At 35.1% G+C, this 21,334-nt stretch overlaps 1 protein-coding gene across 2 annotated transcripts; it reads right to left on the bottom strand.

The window, feature by feature from the left end:
- Window positions 1-18,600: 18,600 nt before the first annotated feature.
- Window positions 18,601-20,507, bottom strand: LOC121479452 (phospholipid scramblase 1-like). 2 transcript variants are annotated; one of them, XM_041735072.1, is made up of 2 exons: window positions 20,369-20,507; window positions 18,601-20,081 (listed from the first exon to the last, which is right to left on the bottom strand). In XM_041735072.1, the coding sequence occupies exons 1-2, from the start codon at window positions 20,447-20,449 to the stop codon at window positions 19,455-19,457; spliced, it is 708 nt and encodes a 235-aa protein (XP_041591006.1). In that variant the 5' UTR covers window positions 20,450-20,507; the 3' UTR covers window positions 18,601-19,454. The 2 variants fall into 2 exon arrangements, with proteins under 2 accessions (XP_041591006.1, XP_041591005.1); XM_041735071.1 differs by having other exon boundaries at window positions 18,601-20,507.
- Between the last annotated feature and the right edge of the window lie 827 nt (window positions 20,508-21,334).

The raw sequence follows: 21,334 nt of genomic DNA on the forward strand, positions 1-21,334 counted from the left end.
TAGTAATAAAACTAACCAAAGAGGTGGAAGACCTCTACACCGCAAACTATAAAACATTGATGAAAGAAATTGAAGATGACACAAAGAAATGGGAAAACATTCCATGCTTATGGATTGGAAGAACAGCTATTGTTAAAATATCTATATTACCCAAAGCGAATCGACACATTTAACACAATCGCTATCAAAATACCATCAGCATTTTTCACAGCTAGAACAAACAATTCTAAAATTTGTGTGGAACCAGATAAGACCGAGAGTAGGCAAACTAATGTGGAAAAAGAAAAGTAATGCTGGAGGCATTACAGTTCTGGACTTCAAGTTATATTACAAAGCTGTAGTGATCAAAACAGTATGGTTTTATATATGTATATACACACACAAAACTCAGTCATTAAAAGAGATGAATTTGGGCAGCCCTGGTGACACAGTGGTTTAGCGCTGCCTGCAGCCCAAGGTGTGATCCTGGAGACCTGGGATCGAGTCCCACATCGGCTGCTTCTCCTTCCGCCTGTGTCTCTGCATCTCTCTCTCTCTCTCTCTCTCTGTCTCTCATGAATAAATAAATAAAATCTTAAAAAAAAAAATGAGATGAATTCTTGCCATTTGCAACGACATGAAGATAGATGGCGCTAGACAAGTATTATGCTAAGTGAAATGTCAGTCAGAGAAACCAAATACCATATGATTTCACTCATATGTGAGATTTAAGAAACAAAACAAATGAGAAAAGGGGGAAAAGAGAGAGGGAGGCAAAACAAGAAAACAAGAAACAAACTCTTGACTATAGACAACAAACTGATGGTTACCAGAGGAGAGGTGGGTGTGGGAAGGGGGAAATAGGTGATGAGGATTAAGGAGTGCATCTGTTGTGATGAGCACCAGGTGTTGTATGGAAGTGTGGAATCACTATATCATACACCTGAAATTATTATTATTCTGTATGTTAACTAACTGGAATTTAATAAAAACTTAAAAAAATATTAAGGAATTATAGAAAAGACTTTTTTAGATTCCACATATAGGTGGGAATCATACAGTAGTTGTCTTTTTATATTTGACCTATTTCACTTAGCTTAATGTTCTCCAGGTTCAATCATCTTGTAAATGGGAAACTTTCCTGTATTTTAAAGTTGAATAATATTCCACTGAATATAAATACCATATTACATTTCATGATTTGTAAATACCATATCCTTTGTTAGACACTTAGGTAATTTCCATCTCAGTTATTGTGAATGTCTTGAAATGAACATGGGAGTGCAGGTATCTCTGCAATATGATTTCATTTCCTTTGGATGTCAACCCAGAAGTGGGATTATTGGATCATGTGGTAGCTCCATTTTTAATTTTTGGAAGAGCCTTCATACTGTTTTTCATAATGGCTCATACCAACTCACATTCCCACCACTAGTGCACAAGGGTTCCCTTATCTCCACATCCTCAGCAACACTTTTTATTACCTTTTGTACTTTTTATTACCTTGAAATTTGAGAAGAGGTAGTTCTTATGTATTTTCACCACAAAAAAGTAACCATATGAGATGCTGGGTATGTTAAATAGCTTGATTATGGTAATCATTTCACAATGTATATGTATATTCAAACATCATATTGTGTTCTTTACATATATATCCCTTTTGTGTCAAATCTCAATAAAGCTAGAGAAAAACAAGAAAATTCAGTGATAATAAGCTGTCCTGCTATTATATGGTTTATACAGACTTTATATTTTTCATGGCATCCCCAGAGTTGTAGCATAACAAATAACTAAATAAAAAAGACCAAGAGAAGTGAGATGAGAACAAATCTCTATGTAAATATCATTCATTAGACAAGATAAGCTCTTGGCTTGGAAGCACATTTTCTCAAAATCAACTGTTTGAGCAGGGAAATATGTGCACAATCCGTGATGTACAACATAATGGTCCATAAAAATTAATCTTCATCAAAAAAGATAAAGAAAACGACAAAAGCATAGCAATCCTTATGAGATGTTGGTGGATATTAAAACATGAAAATTCAGACCCACCATCTGCCTGTTGGTGTTTTGAAAACAGAAATAAGCATTTACAATGAAAACATTACCTATTGAAAAGTTAAGAAATGAAAGGATACTTGAATCTACAGATAAAAATGGCATGCTATTTTTAAGATTAAAAAAAAATAATGATCAACACCAAGACTGACCTTGATTTAATTACTAGGTTTGAGGAATAAAGAAATGACACAATTAGCATGTGGGCAAAGTGAAGTTTCTGCTACTTCTGCTATCACCGATGTCTTGTAAAGGTATATAAATCTAGGACAAAGTGTATGTGCCCTCTGTTTTCATGCATTAAACAACAGACAGAACAAGACTGTGATGTGTGAGAGGTGGGAAACAAGAAGGTATGCCCTTGACTGTGCCAGGTTACTTCCTGAAAGTGGTTTGCAGCCTGTTGCACAGCAATGTCAAATCCAAAAGGAAGTAGCATGATTGGCTTAATGTAAGAGTCAGACATCAAAGTCTAGGGAGGCCAAGGCACCAAGATAAAGCCAAACAGGCTAGCACAGGGAAGAGCTTTTAGAAAGAGAATTGTGAAGATCTACAGAGAGATCTCCTGGAGTCTTTGGGTAAGTACTTATCTGTGCCTAAGTGATTTAAAACAACATGACAGAGAAAAAGAACCATCAAAAGCAATAAGCCAAAGGAATTTCCAGAACCCATATAGGCCTCAGAAAAGTTCACCTTTGCTCCAGCAAGAAGGAAAGACATGTAACCATACACTGATTATTAAGTGAAGTTTTCAGAATAATTACACCTAACTATTATATAACAAGTTAGCTCCATAGTCAAGGCTACACTGAACCCACCATTAAATAAGATTACAAGCAAGACACAAAAATCATTTGATCCTGGTACCTTAACTGCATATAAGAATAAAAATCCATCTCTCTTTAAAGGAGTAGAATGAAATCCTTCACTGTATAGCATAAAATTAAAAAATTACCAATACACATTTAAAAAATTACCAGAACTACAAATAAACAGGAAAAACGGATCCACAAGGGAAAAAAAAATCAATTGATAGACCAAGAAATTATAGAGATGACTGAAATAGCAAAAAGAAATAGAAATTAGATCTGCCAGCTATTATATATACTATAAAATACTTTAGCATAAAAAGAAAGCATAAATATGATGAGTAGGAGACTGAAAGGTATAAAAAAGGTTCAGCTGGAGAACTTAGGAAAGGCATAATATCTGGAAAGAAAACACACTGGATAATATTGTAGCCGATTAAACACTGTAGAAGAGAGTAGTAGTAGTGAATTTGAACAACCATCAGGAATCACCACCAATATGTAGCACAAAGGAAAAAAAAAAAACATTAAAGAATGAACCATAAAGTCAGTGCCCTTAGAACACTATTAAGTAGTCTAACAATACACATAATCCCATAAAATAGGAGAGGTCAAATAGTATTTGTAGTAACAGGGGTTGACTTTTTGTCAGACTTGATAAAACGAGCTAACAGAAAACAAACAAAAAACCACTGTGGCCTCCATGCAGAATCATCAATATAATGACCAAGTTGGATAAACTTAGTTGTAAGAGAGAACATTTAAAAATGAGGAGGGGATAAAGAGACATGTTATTAACAAAGAAACTAATATAATAAATGCTTCAATATCTGATAAGAGGACAAAGAACTATCAATTGTAGAAAGAAGAATAACAATATAGAGTTATAATGTACTTGAACTATACACAAAATAATACAAAATTATTCAAAGGTTATTCTAAATTTTAAAAAATTACAGCTACAACACCGAAGACACAATCCATGAAAGAATTGATGAGCTGCACTTCACTAAAATTGAAAACTTCTACTCTGGGGAAGACAATGGCAAGAGAATGGTAGGACAAGTCACAGATTGAGAATAAATATTTGCGGGAAGCCCAGGTGGCTCAGTGGCTTAGCGCTGCCTTCAGCCCAGGGTGTGATCCTGGAGACCCGGGATCAAGTCCCACGTAAGGCTCCCTGCTGCATGGAGCCTGCTTCTTCCTCTGCCTCTCTCTCTCTCTCTCTCTTTGTATCTCATGGGTAAATAAATAAAATGTTTAAAAAAGAGAGAATAAATATTTGCAAGACTCATTTGATAAAAGATTCATCTGAAATATGAGAGAACTTTTAAAACTCACAGTAAGAAAACAAACCTGATTTAAAAACGGGCCAAAGACCTTAACAGGTTCCTCATCAAAGAAGATATACATATGGCAAATAAGCATATGAAAAGATGCTCCACATAATATATCATCAAGGAAATGCAAATTAAAACCAGATACAGTCACTACACACCTATTAGAATGGCCCAAATCCAGAACAGTGACGAAACCAATGCTGGCAAAGGTGTGGAGCTACAGGAAGTCTCATTCATTCCTGGTGGGAATGCAAATTGGCACAGCCCAAGTGGAAGATGGTTTGGCAGTTTATTATAAAACTAAACATATGCTTCCTATACACAATCCAGCAATCTCTTTTGGTATTTACCCAAAAGAGCTGAAAATTTATGCCTGTGCAAAATTCTGCACATGGGTGTTTATAGCAGCTTTATTCCTAATTGCCAGAACTTAGAAATAACTGAAATGTCCTTCAGTAGGTGAATTGACAAATTAAAGAAGTGAAAGAGGTGAAAGAATCCCATATGAAAAGGTTACATACTGTATATTTTGAACGACATGAGATTCTGGAAAGGACAAAATTGTGGAGACAGTAGAAGGGTCTGTGGCTGCTAGGATGGAGGGATTGGGAATGTAGATAAATAGGCAGGGCACAGAGAATTTTTAGAGAAATGAAAATGCTCTGTATGGTATTATAATTATGGATACATGTCATCATGCATTTGTCCAGACCCAAGGAATATATAGCACCAAAGTGACTTTAAGATAAACTATGGACTTTGGGTATTCATATATCAATGTAAATATATCCATGGTAAAAAAAAAAAAAAAAAGTACCATTCTGGTGAGAGAGGTTGATAACCTATGCATGGGGATAGGGGAGCCTATGCATGTGTGGGGACAGGGAATAGATCAGAAATCTCTGTACCTTCCTCTCAATTTTATTGTAAGCCTACATATTGCAAATGTAGGCAATAGTGACAGAAATGGAACAATCAGAAGACATAAGGGCACACAATTCTTTAATGTCTTTAAACTTTAATAAAGTTTTGCAAAAACATAGATGTATTAAACAAAAGCTAACAGAAAACAAACAAAAAACCACTGTGGCCTCCATGCAGAATCATCAATATAATGACCAAGTTCGATAAACTTAGTTGTAAGAAAGAACATTTAAAAATGAGGAGGGGATAAAGAGACATGTTATTAACAAAGAAACTAATATAATAAATGCTTCAATATCTGATAAGCAAACTTCTCCCATTGGAAGAGTGAGCTTCTTTGGCCACATTTAGGTAGGTATGTACCCTTCTTATTGGAAAAAGATTCCTCTTACCCCAGTTGCAAAACTCCCATTACTATTGAATTAGTTTTGGGTTTCTTCTTCTTTTTTCTTTTTCTTTCTTCTCTTTCTTCTTTCTTTTCTTTCTTTTCTTTTCTTTTCTTTTCTTTTCTTTCTTTCTTTCTTTCTTTCTTTCCTTATTTCTTTCTTTTTTTTTTTTTTTGAGAGTGTACATGCATGCTTGCAAGTAGGGGGCTGGGCAGAGAGAATCTCAAGCAGCCTATACACCAGTGTAGAGCCCAAAGTGGGGCTCAATTTCACAACTCTGAAATCATGACCTTAGCTGAAATCAAGAGCAGGATGCCTAACTAACTGAGATACCCAGGTGCCCCATTTTGGGTTCCTTCTAAAGCTGACTCTGAGACAAAAACTTGAGGACAGGTGGGGTTTCTTCACAAATTAATCTCAGAAAGCATTAATAGAAATGGAGAAAGTGAGACAAAGAATGGAGAAAGCCAATGTGAATGAGCGATCATTGCTATGTGCTTAGTCTTGCTGGGGCCATCTAGAACATGGTTCTAAGTAGTTTCATGGAGAAGGAAATTGGAGCATTTCCCTATCTAGTTTCATCTTCCACTGATTTAGAGTTACCTAAGAGGCATTAAGGCCCTTTCCCTAACTGCCTTTTTCTTCTGGTCTGAGACTGAGAAGCACTAATAAGCTGCAGAAGCTCACAAACCCAGAATCAGTGTCACAGGCATGAGATGGGAAGCTGTCAATGAGCTGGATACAAGTGAATTTCAGTGGACCCAGGAGATAGTGTACAAGTTACCAACAGTGTCTATCACAGCCATTTTTTTTTCAAATATGTGCACTATGTGTTGGGGATCCCCAAATCTGCCCTCAGTTTTGACGGTTCATTAGAAGAACTCACATGGTTCAGAAATGCTGTTTTTTTCAGTTATAGTTTATTACAATGAAAAAATACAGATTAAGCAAAACAAAGGGCATACAGAATACAGAAGCAAAATGGTACATTGAACCCAGTCTAGAAGAAACCAGATGTGAACTTCCAGGTGTGCTCTCCGTGGAATCTTATGACAGCACTTAATTCTTTTTGCAGTGATATGCAACAACATGTGTGAACTATTGACAACCAGGAAGTTCATCTGTGCTTTGGTAGGTAAGGATTTATTGGGGCTTCATCATGTATGCATAGACACCCATAGCTACTCAGTTTCCAGCCTCCCCACCTCCCAAAAAAATCGAATTGATACAACATGGTGCAAAGCTCCAGCACACAGAAACAGATGTTCCCAATAAACCACATGGTTAGCATAAACTATCCAGTGTGGTCTACAGTCACAGATGTACAAAGACTCTTATCAGGCAGGATATTCCTAGAGTTCACCAGTCACCCCCAGGAGCTGGTCAAGGGCCAGTCCTAAAGATGTTCAGAATGTGCCAGGTTTGGGGCTACCAAGGTATGCTGAATTAATACTTTATTGCACACCTTCCAAGACACTCTTGATATTTTTAGAACTTTGACAATGTGCCAACCAAGTAACTAATAACAACAGTGTGCTCCTGAGTACTTCAAGTTTGAATCACAAGGCAATTTTTCTCATTTATGTTTACTGTGCACCTTGCTACTTTAAAGTGTGGTCTTTCGGACCAGTGAAGTAGTCACTTCGTGGAGAAGCTTTTTGGGAATGCAGAATCTCAGGCAACCTCCTGAATTTAGTGAAGCAGAATCTGCATTTGAACAAGATCTGAAGGTCATGAGTATGCATGTTAACATTTGAGAAGCATGGCCCTAGCCAACCCCTTTGTGGAGCCACTGTTAGCCATCATGTGGTAGCCACTTCACAGTGTGCTCTGGAGCATGTGGTTTAATCTCTCTGAGCATGTTATCTCATCTAAGAAGTTGGGTTTGGCACACACTCAGACTCACATGTATATGTATAACATATATGTATCTTACAGTGATCCGTCAAACATCGATTTAATATAAAGGGCCTAGCAGAATGATTAGCTCTTTCGTGGTACAGTAGCTATGATGTTGATATGATGATGATGATGATGATGATGATGATGATGATGGTCATGACGGTCCCCACCAATACAGAGAACAGAAGGGAAACATGAAGACACGAATAGTGATACTGCCCTGCAAAGAAGAAGACTACTTGAATCTCACAAAATATTTCAAGAGAAATGTTTTAAAAAGCCAATGGATTTAACAGGACACTGTTAATACACTGGCCATAGGACACCAATCATATTTTTAAAGGCTTATTTCGATATACTGCTTTGAAGATAGTAGAGCTCACTCTAAAAAATGCTGTCCCCTCTGGTCCCAAATAAAGCACATAATGAACCACCTGCTTTTGACTCCCAGCTTGATCTGGGCCACTGTTCTAGGTCTCCTGAGGCAGAACCATGGATGGATGTGTTAACTGAATGATTATTTATTGTCTGATCCTGGCAATGTTTCTCATAGATATGCATAAGTGAAATCAGGTATCAAGTGGGATTGCAAGAGTCCTCCTTCATCCTTGTGACTTCAAAGTCTACTGTATTATGTAATAATGATAAATTCATACTGAAAATGAGTTTGAAACACATGAAAAATAAGATACCCATGTGTATATATGTAGCATGCTTTTAGTAATGTACTAATAAAGAACAGAATTAAGTAGATTATATTCTTTTTAATGTCTATGTATATGTTGATTTAAGAACTGCCCTGTTCATTTTAACATAAACTTATAAATAATGTCTATATAGTTTGTCAAAATATTATTTTAAGAAATTAAAAATATGCTTCTCATTGAAATGGACATGTGTTAAAGATGTGATTAACTGATTAATAGGAGAACCAGTACATTGGCAAAGATGGATTAAAGATTATTTTGAGGAAGTGGATATTTACAGGCATTTTGAGAAAAGAATCTCAGAATCCCACTACTATGAGACTTTCAAATTGCCTAATGTCCTAACAAGCATTAATACATAGTCTTTAGGAATGTATACTCTTCTGGGCAGAAGTCTCAAAGTTCATAAGCGGTTTCACAATGTCTAGTCTCTGATCAAATAGTCAATTGCGAAGTCAAACACAGAGTTCTCTAGAAAATTTAATAATACTGTTAAATGGTGCTCCAGTATGACATTGAAAGGCCATGTTAACTAATTTTCAACTAAGTTTCAAGTATTAAAGAATTATTTTATTATATGTGCTTAAATTTTCGGTACATTTCAGTACACCTTTGTGATGGTAGAATAGATACTCCAAGTGGACTCAGAGACTTATATTTCATCTTTATTAATTTATCCTTTTTCATCCTATAGAAGTGAACTAAAAATGCTTAATACTTATAAACTCACAGAAATATAGGCATTTTCTAGTTTCAGGAAAGATAAGCCTGATTAACTCATTATAGAAATAAAATTAACCATGGATACCAAGTTTATCAATGTAGTCAGATTGTCCCCATCTTCTAGTCTCCTTTTAAAACATAAAATTGCCTAAAATAGCTCTAAGTAGAAGTTGCCTTTTAACTTGCATAAAAGCAAGTTAATAATGCATAATAATAAAATATTATTATTTCTTTAGCATTCTTCCAAAAAGTGAGCATATTTAATATACATCTAAGTATATTTCAAGTATTATATTTCTTAAAGAGCAATTCTCAGAATCTTTGGAGATAGAACTCAGCATTAGGAAATGTTAAAAGTTTCCTAGGTAACTTTCATTCACAAGCAAGACTGCAGACCATGTAGTGTTCGTTATGCTCCTTTATATTCTTTGCTAAGAAGGGGGTCAATAATTGGTTTGGGGCAGCTTCAGCTTTCTCCAACAGCACAGACCTTTGAACCCTCAGGTCTTGGAACATTTGTGATGCCTGGACACACTCACTGTAAAGCCCAGTATAATTTGATAATATTCAGTAAGACAGGATAGTCTGATGACTCAAACATGATTTAAATGAGTAACGAAGTGTGGTATTTATTTCTGGGTTTCCATTTTTACTGGCTTGTGTGTAAAATAAGTTGATGAATGTAATACTTGAGAGTTCTGTTAAGTGAGGGGATTGTCTTTTTTAAATAAAAGGTAAAATGAGATGAAATGGGTACAGAGAAGTAAAACAGTGAAAATGGAATGCTTAACAAGTAGTCATTTAGCATTTAACTTTTTCTCACTACTAACATGACTAAGGAAAAAAATCACAAAGAACACACTACATAAAACTATCATTTAATAATACATGCTACTGGAAGGGGTAACATTCCTCCCCTCAAAAAATTACAACAGGCAGAAAATTATCCAAAAGCAAGGCTACTTAATTTCAGTGTCATAATTTTAGTTCATTTGTACTTAGTTCTTCCTCTTTTTGCTTCTTTTTTCCTTATGCATTTAAAGACAAGCCAACTTGCCAGGTATAAAAAATGTTTAAACAGCCTGGAGTTTACTCTACAAAAAGAGTTGAATTAAAAACTTGAGGTTTTAGTTAACATGAAAAAATATGTTAAATTATTAATAAAGAAAAAACAGCACGTCTGCTTATTATAACACATATCCTGAAGTGGGAAGAGGCAGTTTCCGTAAAAGCCAAGGTTCTGCCTTCATTGGCTTAGAAGTTTATTGTAAAACATGACCGAGCCAAGGACATTTAGAGGACCAATTCCAAGTTAGTGAGAAGGTGCCAATGTAGAATAATCTTTAAAAGATGGAGACTCCATCACTGAAGTAACAGAAAGAACAATTCTTGTCACGTCTACTGTTAACTGTAGACATCTGTTACCAAGATACAGAAGCATATCTGTCTATTAATTTCTAAGTAGAACTATTTGGGTTGTGCTCACCCACTTAGTTTTAATAAAGTCTCTATAAAAGCTTCTTTTCAAATGCTATTTTGTGTAAAGTCAAGTTTCATTTTCTGCTGTTTTGGGTCAGTATTTCAATTTTAAGGTATATAGGCAGAAAAGGAGAAGCGCATGGGGATGCAAAAAGAAAATCCTAATCCTTACTGGAAGCCTGTTATTCCTGAAGATATTTTTTTTTTTTGCCTTACCACGGTAGAACTTGGGAGCCTCCATATTACCTTGGGGTTCTATGACTTCCTTGTTAGTCCATTGTGAACCTCCTTTGAAATGGGTTTGAAATATGGCAAGTTTTTAATGAGTGTTTATTCAATGACTATCAATGAAAACCCCAGTTTTTGAAATGATAGAAAAAAAATTAAATGATGATAGAAATAATGATGACTAGGTTAAAGATAGACTTTCTGGAAATCAAAGATTCACCAATATTAAGATAATGATTGTTGGGAAAAGACAAGGAGGCACATTAGCATAAATAAATGCAGTGTTTGGCAGACAAATCCTAGAGGTATATCAGAGGGTGGAATTCTAAGATTCAGGATGTAAACCATTAATATACTATTTTTCCCTTCAATAGTTGATTCATCAGTGTTTAATTTGGCTCACCAAATGGCAAATATCTCACTTAAAATAATGGTTCTTTCACCATAAAATTTGTATTCTGATGTGTTCTATAACCTGCAGGTTGATCAATAAAGCAATAAGTCTCCTTATCCATCATGATACACAGCACCCCATTCCCAAAACACAAAAGCAGCAATCACCCAGAAGCTTCCTAGCATCTCAAATGATTCAGAGACAATCCTGGTTTCAATCATTGCTCCAGACAAATTCTTCCATGAAGGCATTCACACGGGGCAGGTAGCTCATAATGTTCTATTTGTTCTAGTATCTAATATCAGTACATAGTTCATCAATCGGGCATCTGGGTAGCTCACTCAGTTAGGTGTCTGCCTTTGGCTCAGGTTTTGTTCCTGGGGTCCTGATATCAAGCCCCACTTAGGGCTCCCTGCTTGCAGGGAGGCTGCTTCTCCTTCTCCTCCCTGCTCGTGCTCTCTCTTGTGTGTTCTCTCTCTCTCTTTCAAATAAATACATAAAATATTTTTTTTAAAGTTCACAAATCATGTGTGTGCAGATTATATCAATGTAGGATTAGTTTATTTGAAATGAGTCAGTCTCACTTAGGGGAGTTCTGTTGGCCCTCCAAAGGTCTAGTGTTGAATAGAAGATTGTCTATTCAACGTATTGCAGGACTAGAATAAATCAGAAACCAAACAGCTTATGCTTTTCTTTGTTTCTAGAATAGACTTTTCTTTTTCTTTCTAAGGTTTTATTTATTTATTTGATGGAGAGAGAGAGAGACAAAGATAGAGAGTGAGCACAAGCAGGAGGAGCAGCAGGCAGAGGGAGAAGGAGAAGCAGGCTCACCGCTGAGCAGGAAGCCCATGTGGGTTCAATCCCAGGACTCTGGGATCATGACCTGAGCTGAAGGTAGATGTCTAACTAATTGAGCCACCTAGGTGCCCCTGGAATAGACTTTTCTAAACCTACTATTTTGGTTAAGTAAAATTATTTTAAATTGTCAATTAAGGCATTAAATTATACTTTTCTCATTAGGTACATTTGGACTAATTTCTGTCAATTAATATAAAGTTTTTCAGTTAAATATGGAACATAATATTAAGGAACTGTCAGAATCCAGGTTTTCCCTAACAAGCTATCACCGAATATTGATTAAAAAATCTTAAATAAAAAACCTGTTTTTACTCTTTCTGGTTTCAAAACACGATGCTAAGGCCAAATTGTTTGGGAAGTTAATATTTACTGTTAGATGGCTGAAGAGTCAGCTGTATATTTAGGTGTTAACAGTTAAATACAGGTTTGTACATTAAATTTAGTTAGTTGAGCTGAATAGTGACCTCAGATTTAGGGGAAAAGAAAAGTGTACACTTCCAACTACTTATGCAAACCACTGCTGTGAAGCCAAGGTTAACTCAACAGAACAAGACATGATTTTTATATTTCATCAGAATTTACCAACTTCTAGGCCAAAACTAAGATTATATAGTAAAGTAAAAACCATAGTTTCACATTAATTTTTAAATATTATTTTAAGTTAGCCAGAAAATAGAAAACACATTTGAAAGAATTTTATTTAACTATTCTTTTAATGTAATATTTTAATATGAATTCTAATCATTTCCCCATATAGTCTTTGAAATTATATTTTAAACACTGGAACTTCATATTTGCCAATACAAAGTTGTTACCAATCTCCAGTTTTGAGGATGACCCCTTCAGTGTCATTGTGGAAATACATAAATTAATTAATAGGGAAATTTTAGTATGTTTGAGAAAAGAATGCTTTGGCAAATGATGTGGAAAACATTCCTTTAGAAAATACCAATATCAAGATCAAGCTATAAAAACAATTTTAACTTTAGGCCCACTTTATTATTATTAATAGGTGAATTCTTTTATTGCAACTGTATTTAAAAGGGTAAACTGGCTTGTGTTTTCAACTTGTGACCATTTCTCTCTCTTCTGCTATAATTGCCAAAACCACTGTGTCAGGAACAACAGCTCAACTGTTCTCCAGCCTCCCTTTGGGACTTGGGACACAAAAATAAATCATTAGCTACTACCCAGTATGCAGAGATGGAATCAAAAGTTGCCTTATTCTGTCTTCGAGAAAAGCATCCCACCATTAAGATGACAGGAAGTGCTCCAAATTAACCCTAAGTTCTGACTTAACCTCTAGCATAAATAAGCAGGTGTTGACATTATAAATAACCTCTTATTAGGAAAAACATGAAAAAATAGTTCTTTTAAATAGTGTATTTAGGGGTCAATGGGACAAGGAAAAGTAAAAGACACCATAAAACCTTATTTTATTGTGCAATTAAAAAAATATAGAAGACCTGCCTTAGTAGTTACACAATGGTGATTCTAGCCTCTATCTGCTGTTCACTTATTGTGCACCATTCAAAAAGTGGGAGCAGGAATCTTTACTTTATAATAATTTTGAGATATCAATCCTATATTAAATCATATAAGAAATGAAGGTGAATATGCCTCAGTGTTTATAGCATTATCTACAATACCCAATTTTGGAAAGAGCCCAAGTGTTAGATATATATATCTAACATCTTTATTCATCAGTCAGCCATAAACAAGAAAGAAATCTTGCCATTTGCAAGGACATAGATAGAGCTAGAGACTAAGAAGGTAAGCAAATAAGTCAGAGAAAGACAAATATATGATTTCACTCATATGTAAAGTTTAAGAAATAAAACAAATGAACAAAGAGGGAAAAGAGAGAGAGAGAGAGAGGCAAACCAAGAAGCAGATTTAACTATTGAGAACAAACTGGTGGTTACCAGAGGGGAGGTGACTGGGGAATGGTGGAAATAGGTGATGGGGATTAAGTAATACACCCACTGTGATGAATGCAAGTGATGTATGAAAGTGTGGAATCACTATAAAGTATACCTGAAACTAACATTACCATGTATGTTAACTAACTGGAATTTACATAACTTTTAAAAAATGAAGGCAATATAGAAATGAAAGTATTAATGTAGAAGTAAACCTACTATTTTAAACATTTTATGTCAGCTATACTTTAATAAAAATTTGAAAAAATCTGTCATATTGTTTAATTGATAGAGAAAAGCACTTAGCAATAACAAGCGTGAGGAATGGAGGAGTGGGTAAATTATGTGCCCAGAAAGATATCTAATAATCCTAGTTAAACTGAAGACAGAATGCTGTTGAGAACAATGGGTTTGAGGATGTGGTGTTGGTCTGAACTACTCTCATACATAAGATCTTGATAAACTTTTCTCCCAATGTTTCTCCTTTTTATCATCTTTCAAATGAAGCTTCTGGTTCAGATGATCCATGACTCTAGAGTCAACTTTAGTCTGACACATAAAAGGTATAATGTCGGGGCACCTGGGTGGCTCAGTTGGTTAAGTGGCTGCCTTCAGCTCACGTTATGATCTCAGGGTCCTGGAGTCAAGCCCCAAATCAGGCTCTCTGCTCAGTGGGGAGTCTGCTTCACCCTCTCCCTCTGCTGCTCCTCCTGTTTGTGCTCCCTCCCTCTCTCTCTCTCTCAAATAAATAAATATATAAATATTTTTAAAAATAAAAGATTTAATCTTTTGTTTACAACCTCTTCTTTCTGAATCTCCCTTTTTGATGTAATATTAGGATTCTTTAGGCTCCTTTCACCTTTGCACATCAGAAGGTGGATCTAGGTAACCAATTATACTTTGTTTGTGTTCAGATATGGCCATTTGTGAGTGGTGTTTACACTGCAAAGGGAATACATTTGATGGTAGAATGACAGATATTTTACATTTGTAAAGAAGTTTTATACCAAATAAGAGAGATTATTTTAAAATTTTTATTTATTTACGATAGTCACACACACACAGAGAGAGAGAGAGAGAGAGAGAGAGAGAGAGAGAGGCAGGGACATAAGCAGAGGGAGAAGCAGGCTCCATGCACCGGGAGCTGGACGTGGGATTCGATCCTGGGTCTCCAGGATCGCGCCCTGAGCCAAAGGCAGGCGCTAAACAACTGTGCCACCCAGGGACCCCTAAGAGAGATTTTTCAAGACAGAAAGTCAACTGAATTTAAGAATTGCTAATATAGCTAACTTCAAAGCCAACTTTATTTTATGTTATTTTAAGGGTTACTTATATAATGGTATGATTCTCCCAGTTCAGGGTTCTTCCCTCCTCACTCCCTAGGGAGGTCAGTGTTTTCTTGGGAAAATTGCTTTCTGGCAAACTGAGAGGGACTGAATTCAAATTTCTGTCTTGAGTTTCTTATTAGTACTTGAAATCCCCCTAACCCTGATGTCAACACAGGGAGAACCAGTCTTTCTCTGGGCTCCCCCTCACCATCTTCTCAATTGATAATGCTATGACTCTCCCTTCTTTATATTTTAAAACTGCTCTGTCAAGTTTTGGGGGACACATTTTAGTATGTTTAAAAATTTTAATGTGCATTTAATGATATATTTTTTACCATTATATTTCCCTCTTTTTTCCCCTTTATTTCTTTTTCCCCCACTTTATTTCATACTCTAAAATGCACCCTATGACACTAGGCTAGAAATTCTTTGACGTGTTGTGTTTGAAAAGTATGTTTGTCATTGGAATGTTGCTCCTTTACTAATTGAGTTTTTACTTTACTATATAAGTGACATAAGGTGAAAATAAAACTTTAAATATATAATGCTAAAAACTTAGTTTAACTTTCAAATATGGTAACATTTAAGAATATTATTTATTTCATAAAATAATACCTGAAATGACTTTTAATGATCACATAAATACCATCATTAACCTGGATTATAGAACAGACCTTGGCTAGTACCCACTGCAGCAATCCATTGGTCCACATTCAGTGAAACCATGTAATTTATTTGCATTCAGTTTTCTTTTTCTTTCTTTCTTTCTTTCTTTCTTTCTTTCTTTCTTTCTTTCTTTCAAGATTTTATTTATTTATTTGAGAGGAAGAGAGTGCACACAAGAGAGTATGAGTGGTGGAGAGGGAGAAACAGGCTGCCCATCAAGCAGGGAGCCTGATGCAGGCTCAATCCCAGGACCCGGAGATCATGACCTGAGCCAAAGGCAGCCACTTAATTGACAGAGCCACCCAAATACCCCTACATTCAATTTTCTAATTATCATCCAGTGAGCGTAATGCAACTTTTGTGGAAGTTCAGAAAGGCTGCTTACTTTGTATATAGGCACAGCCAGGAAATACTAGGAAGTTAGAACCTCTGGAAACAAAACTCAACTAATGTGAAGCCAAAAATCAGGAGATAAAAGCCCATCCTCCTCATTTTTTAGGAGAACAATTCTGGGGTATGTTCTTGAGATCCTCAAAGAGTCAGTAGCATGATTGATCCTGTTTGCCAACAGTGGTTACCAACTCAACAATTCACCTTTTGTTGGGTTTTCTTCCTTTCTTATTTACTCTTCCCATTCCTTTATTTCTGCTTCTAAAAATACTAAGTAAAATACCTGTGTCATGTTCCTTCTACAGCTTCTAAGGAGGCCAAGTTAAGACAATTATGTAGCTTTCTATCATCTCATAACTTTTTTCCTACAGAAGTAGGACTGTTAATGACACTTTGCTTGATAAGTGAAAGCTCACTATTACCAAACCACTTATTTTCTTGTGGCTTTCATAGATATTTGCTGTGACAATTGCCACCACAATATAATGTTACTACCATGACTTCACCTCTGTAAAGTTCTTTTCCCATGTCTTGAAAAATTTTAAAGATCTTCAGAGTTGAAATAATGTTTTATTCAAGCTTATTTATCTATTTTTTTCAAGGTTAATATTACCTTTATTGATACATTGGTTAGCAAAAGTCTTAGTACATAATGGTCATTCATGGAATGTTTTATAAATAAGAGAATCAATTTTGTTATATTTTATTTATTGTTTATAAGATTAGCTCTCACTAGGTAGACTGAAACTTAAAACTCCAGAACATAATGTTATTCTCAATAATTCATATTTTACTGTTGTTAAAGTATACCTCTTTAACTTTGGATTACAAATTTACTTTAAAATATATTTTTTTAAAGATTTTATTTATTTATTCATGAGAGAGAGAGAGAGAGAGGGAGAGACACAGGCAGAGGGAAAAGCAGGCTCCATGCAGGGAGCCCAATGTGGGACTCAATCCTGGGTCTCCAGGATCAGGCCCTGGGCTGAAGGCTGGGCTAAACCACTGAGTCACCTGGGCTCCCCAACTTTAAAATATTTTCATAGGCAAAAGATATCCCATGATCTTATGTTAAGACTATCTCTTCATTTATACTAAAATGATAAAATTTTAACCCAAAATTTCAATAACTTAAAAAAAAAAGAATATATAATATACAGTCTTAAAAGCAAAGTTTAAGATTTTATCAAAGTTACCTCATTGGAGGAAGTTTACTTTTGATTCACCTCCAAAACTAAGATCAAATAATATGTTGAAATAGAATTGACCTCGAATATAATCTTGAACTATTCTCATTCTTTTAAAAAATGATGCTTTGAGATAGGCTTTGTATTGTCTATTTTAAAAATTGCCAATAAATAACCAAGTTAATCACTTATGGATGGGTATGTAACAATGCTTCTTTACATAAATTAATATACATTAGTCCTAACAGAATAGCTGAAAATAATATGTTTATTTCATGTGTAATTCATGAAATTATAGACTGAATTTGAATATGGAAAGATATTAGGCCATTTATTTATTTTTATGTCATTTATTAATTTAACAGAAAGGCTTTTAAATAAAAGTAATATTTTTGAACATTCTTTTAGGTAAAAATGTAGTCTTTGAATGACTAATGTCAAGATGTAAGTGATGAAGCCACTTGTGTAAATACTGATCTCACAAAGTCTTGTTTAATTTCTGTGTCCCAAGTGCATGACATACTAAACAACATACAATAACTCCTTAATAAATATTTTCTACTTTTATTGTTTTTGATTCACAAGTAGAATATCTTACATAATCATTCTTTTTACTGACTTCTAATCATTCTTCAGAGCATTCTTTTGGGTTATTATTTTCACTTTTTTCCCTCAAGAGATTTTGAAAAATATATTGCATGTCTTAGTAATTAATTTTATCTAAAAAGTTTTCTCAATTTAGAAAAAAGAAAATGGTGTTGGTTAATATTCTAAGATTGTCTATGTGAGTACATGATGTAGGTCATACAAGTTGAGGGGAACTTTTTGGTCTTAGCACCTGGAGGTCAAACTTCATGGCCAATGCAGCTGTTCATTTTTTTTTCAACTGTTCATTTTATCAGAGTTCCATTCAATTTCAGTTTAAGTATTTAAAAGGTGTTCCAAAAGTTACCCTCCAAATTTTTTTTTCTTCATTTTATTATCAGGTTTTCTCATTGGGTTAAATGCCACAACATATCCATTGAACTCTATTAAGACTTAGTTATTAGAGAGCATACATTTGAGTACAAGTGGAAATGGAATACTCAATATCTTTGGCAAAGCATCTTAGAATTTACAGAAAGTGACGAAATCATGAGGGTCATAGAAAACTAGGGAATGTATTCTTGGGGAAGGATGGTTAGCTCTTCATCTATTTAATCACTTAGATCTTTTTTTTTTTTTTTTTTTTTTTTTTTAGTTTTTTTAAAAAGATTTTATTTATTTATTCATGACACACACACACACAGAGAGAGAGAGAGAGAGATTGAGAGGCACAGACACAGGCAGAGGGAGAAGCAGGCTCCATGCAGGGAGCCTGACATGGGACTCGATCCCGGTCTCCAGGATCACACCCCGGGCTGAAGGTGGTGCTAAACCGCTGAGCCACCTGGGCTGCCCAATGTTCCAGTTTTATAGTGAGTCTTTAAATATGTTCTTCTCAAGGATATATCTTTTTCCTTGGAAATCACTGAAATGTCAGTAATTTATTGTCTTGTTAATATGAAAATCTTTTTATAGTAGAAGATTAACTTAGAAATTAAATATACTGTAATTTGTTGAAAACACAAATATACATTTTATGTTCCTTGATAATATGAATATTATTATTTTAACATAATTTTAAAGGAAACTGAAATTATATTGATTTATAACTTATGTGAATATACAGTATTTGCAAAATAACATTAGTTGTTATACCCGTGAAGTAAATTGGAACTATATTTAATAAAATGTAACCTTTTATATTAAAATTACTTTAATAAGGCTTTAATTTTCTACAAAAATTGAAAATAAAAGAGATCATATTTCAAAACAATTTACCATGAGCGGTTTCATGATTAAATGTAAAAATTCCCATGTCCTTTCTCCAAAATGCACAAAGAAAAAGAACATGTATGAAATAAAAGAAAATGCATAAAAACATTTATCAGTAAGTGATACGGAAAATCAATTCATAATTTGAAAAGTCATGTCATATAACAAGAGCTTCAGGCATCACAGTATAATTCACATGTGCTATAACTCATTTCAATAAAGGAAAAAAGTGAGCTTTTCTTTTACATAGTCCCAATCAATATACAGACTTCATGCATTCTGAGGAGACTTTCATTAATCCACTGCCACATTCCTTTTTATTCGTTATTTCCACTCTTTTCAAAAAACATGAAGTCGATGAGGAAACATGCACCGAGCATCACAGCTTTCATTTTCACATCAAGATCTAAAGGGAACTGGATGCCAAAGTTATCAGTATCTGTAAATGCCTCTCTCACCAAACCAGTCCACTGCTTGGAAATCTTGCCAACCACATTTTCTTCATCAAGAGATTTAATCTCAAAATCAACATCTGCACAACAGCTGCATACAAGACACGGACCAGTAATTTTTAGCACATCCTCTCTCCTCTCATTTTGAATTGTAAACTTTGGCAGGCATGGATGCCAGGTCTGATTAACATAACCTACAGGTACACCAGGAGGAGCATGGATTTCTATCTCCTGAAGGCAGCAAGGGCAACAACAGCTGCCACACCTTAGTGGTCTCTCCAGAGTTATAACTTCTTGGCCCATATTGTCAAGAATCCTTATGGTAAAAGGCCTAGAAGCCCCACAGCAATTTTGGGTACAGAAATCCGTATCCTCTGCTGCAAAGTAAATCCTCTGTCCAAAGCTGTTCTTAATTTCGTATTTGTTATTAGTTTCAAAACCTGTTATGACTTCCAGAAGCTCAATTTGCTGATGAATCAGTATCTGATCTATCTGACTTAAATATTCCAATCCAGGTGGACAGTCTAATGGAGGTGGTGGTGCTGGCATCCATGGTACCCCTGCAGGTCCACCTGGCTGATTATACACTGGCTGGTGTTGGACAGGAAAGCCTACTGGGCCAGCACCTAAATAATCAGCTGGTGGAATTGAGTAGCCAGCCTGAGGGCCAGGATAGCCAGGCTGGGGGCCGGGATAGCCAACCTGAGGGCCAGGATAGCCAACCTGAGGGCCAGGATAGCCAACCTGAGGGCCAGGGTAGCCCATATGTCCTGGAGGCCCTTGGAATGCTGCTGAAGGATATTCAGGGGGATGTCCAGATGGTAGATTTGTTCCTGGATGAGGAGCATCCATTTGCCCATTTTGTTTTTCCATGGTTTAAAGAGTTCTGCGGCCGCCGCCTGCGGATGCTGCCCGGATGCTGCCTAATCACTTAGATCTTTGAATGAGCTTTAGGTTTACTACTATCATGGCTCAATGCTCTTTGTTCCTTTTCAATCCCTACAAACACAACCAAACCATAGATCTATGGGATTATTAACAAGTATTATGGAACTTGCCATGCCCACACCTCTGTACCTTTGTGTATGCTCTTCTGTATGTCCAAACTAAACATTCTCTTTTGAACTTTTCCCACATAATTCTTTAAAGCTCAGTGCAAAACTTTTTGTTCCATAAAGCCTTCTCTCATACCTAAATATGATTAACTACTCTTTTCTCTGCATTTCAAACTTTTAAGTACACCATTATATTAAAGTGCTTATCACATTTGCTCATAGACTTATGATTAAAAATTTGCTTCCTTTTTAGATTTTAAGTACCAAATAAGCAGAAACCATTTATTACTGACCATTATAGCCTGTCTCATTTTCTCAGTGCAAGGTGATTTTTATATGGTATGCCTTTCTGAAAGATTAGACACTTTAGTCATAAGATTCTAGAAAAAAAATCAGAGCTTACTTTTCTTTATACAAACTTCATTGAAAGCTTATAAATAGAAAGTATTATAAAATAGTGCTTGATTCTAGGGATTAAAAAATTAAAATAGCATTTTCATTACCATAGGGTAGTTCATGGCATAGCAGAGAGACCTCTAAATACTGTGACAATGAAATATAAACAAATTATGACATGTGTTATAATGTATAAAGAGGTGTGGAATCACAAATAAATTTTATTTACTTCTTTAAAAATAAAAATATTCCAAAAATAAATATAAAAATATTTAAAATAGTTGCACTATATTA

The sequence above is a fragment of the Vulpes lagopus genome, chromosome 20 (genome assembly GCF_018345385.1).
Source record: "Vulpes lagopus strain Blue_001 chromosome 20, ASM1834538v1, whole genome shotgun sequence".
Lineage (NCBI taxonomy): Eukaryota > Metazoa > Chordata > Mammalia > Carnivora > Canidae > Vulpes > Vulpes lagopus.

What these genes read in the sequence shown, in the direction of transcription:
- LOC121479452 (XM_041735071.1), bottom strand. Translation starts at nt 20,462, where the DNA reads ATGGAAAAACAAAATGGGCAAATGGATGCTCCTCATCCAGGAACAAAT.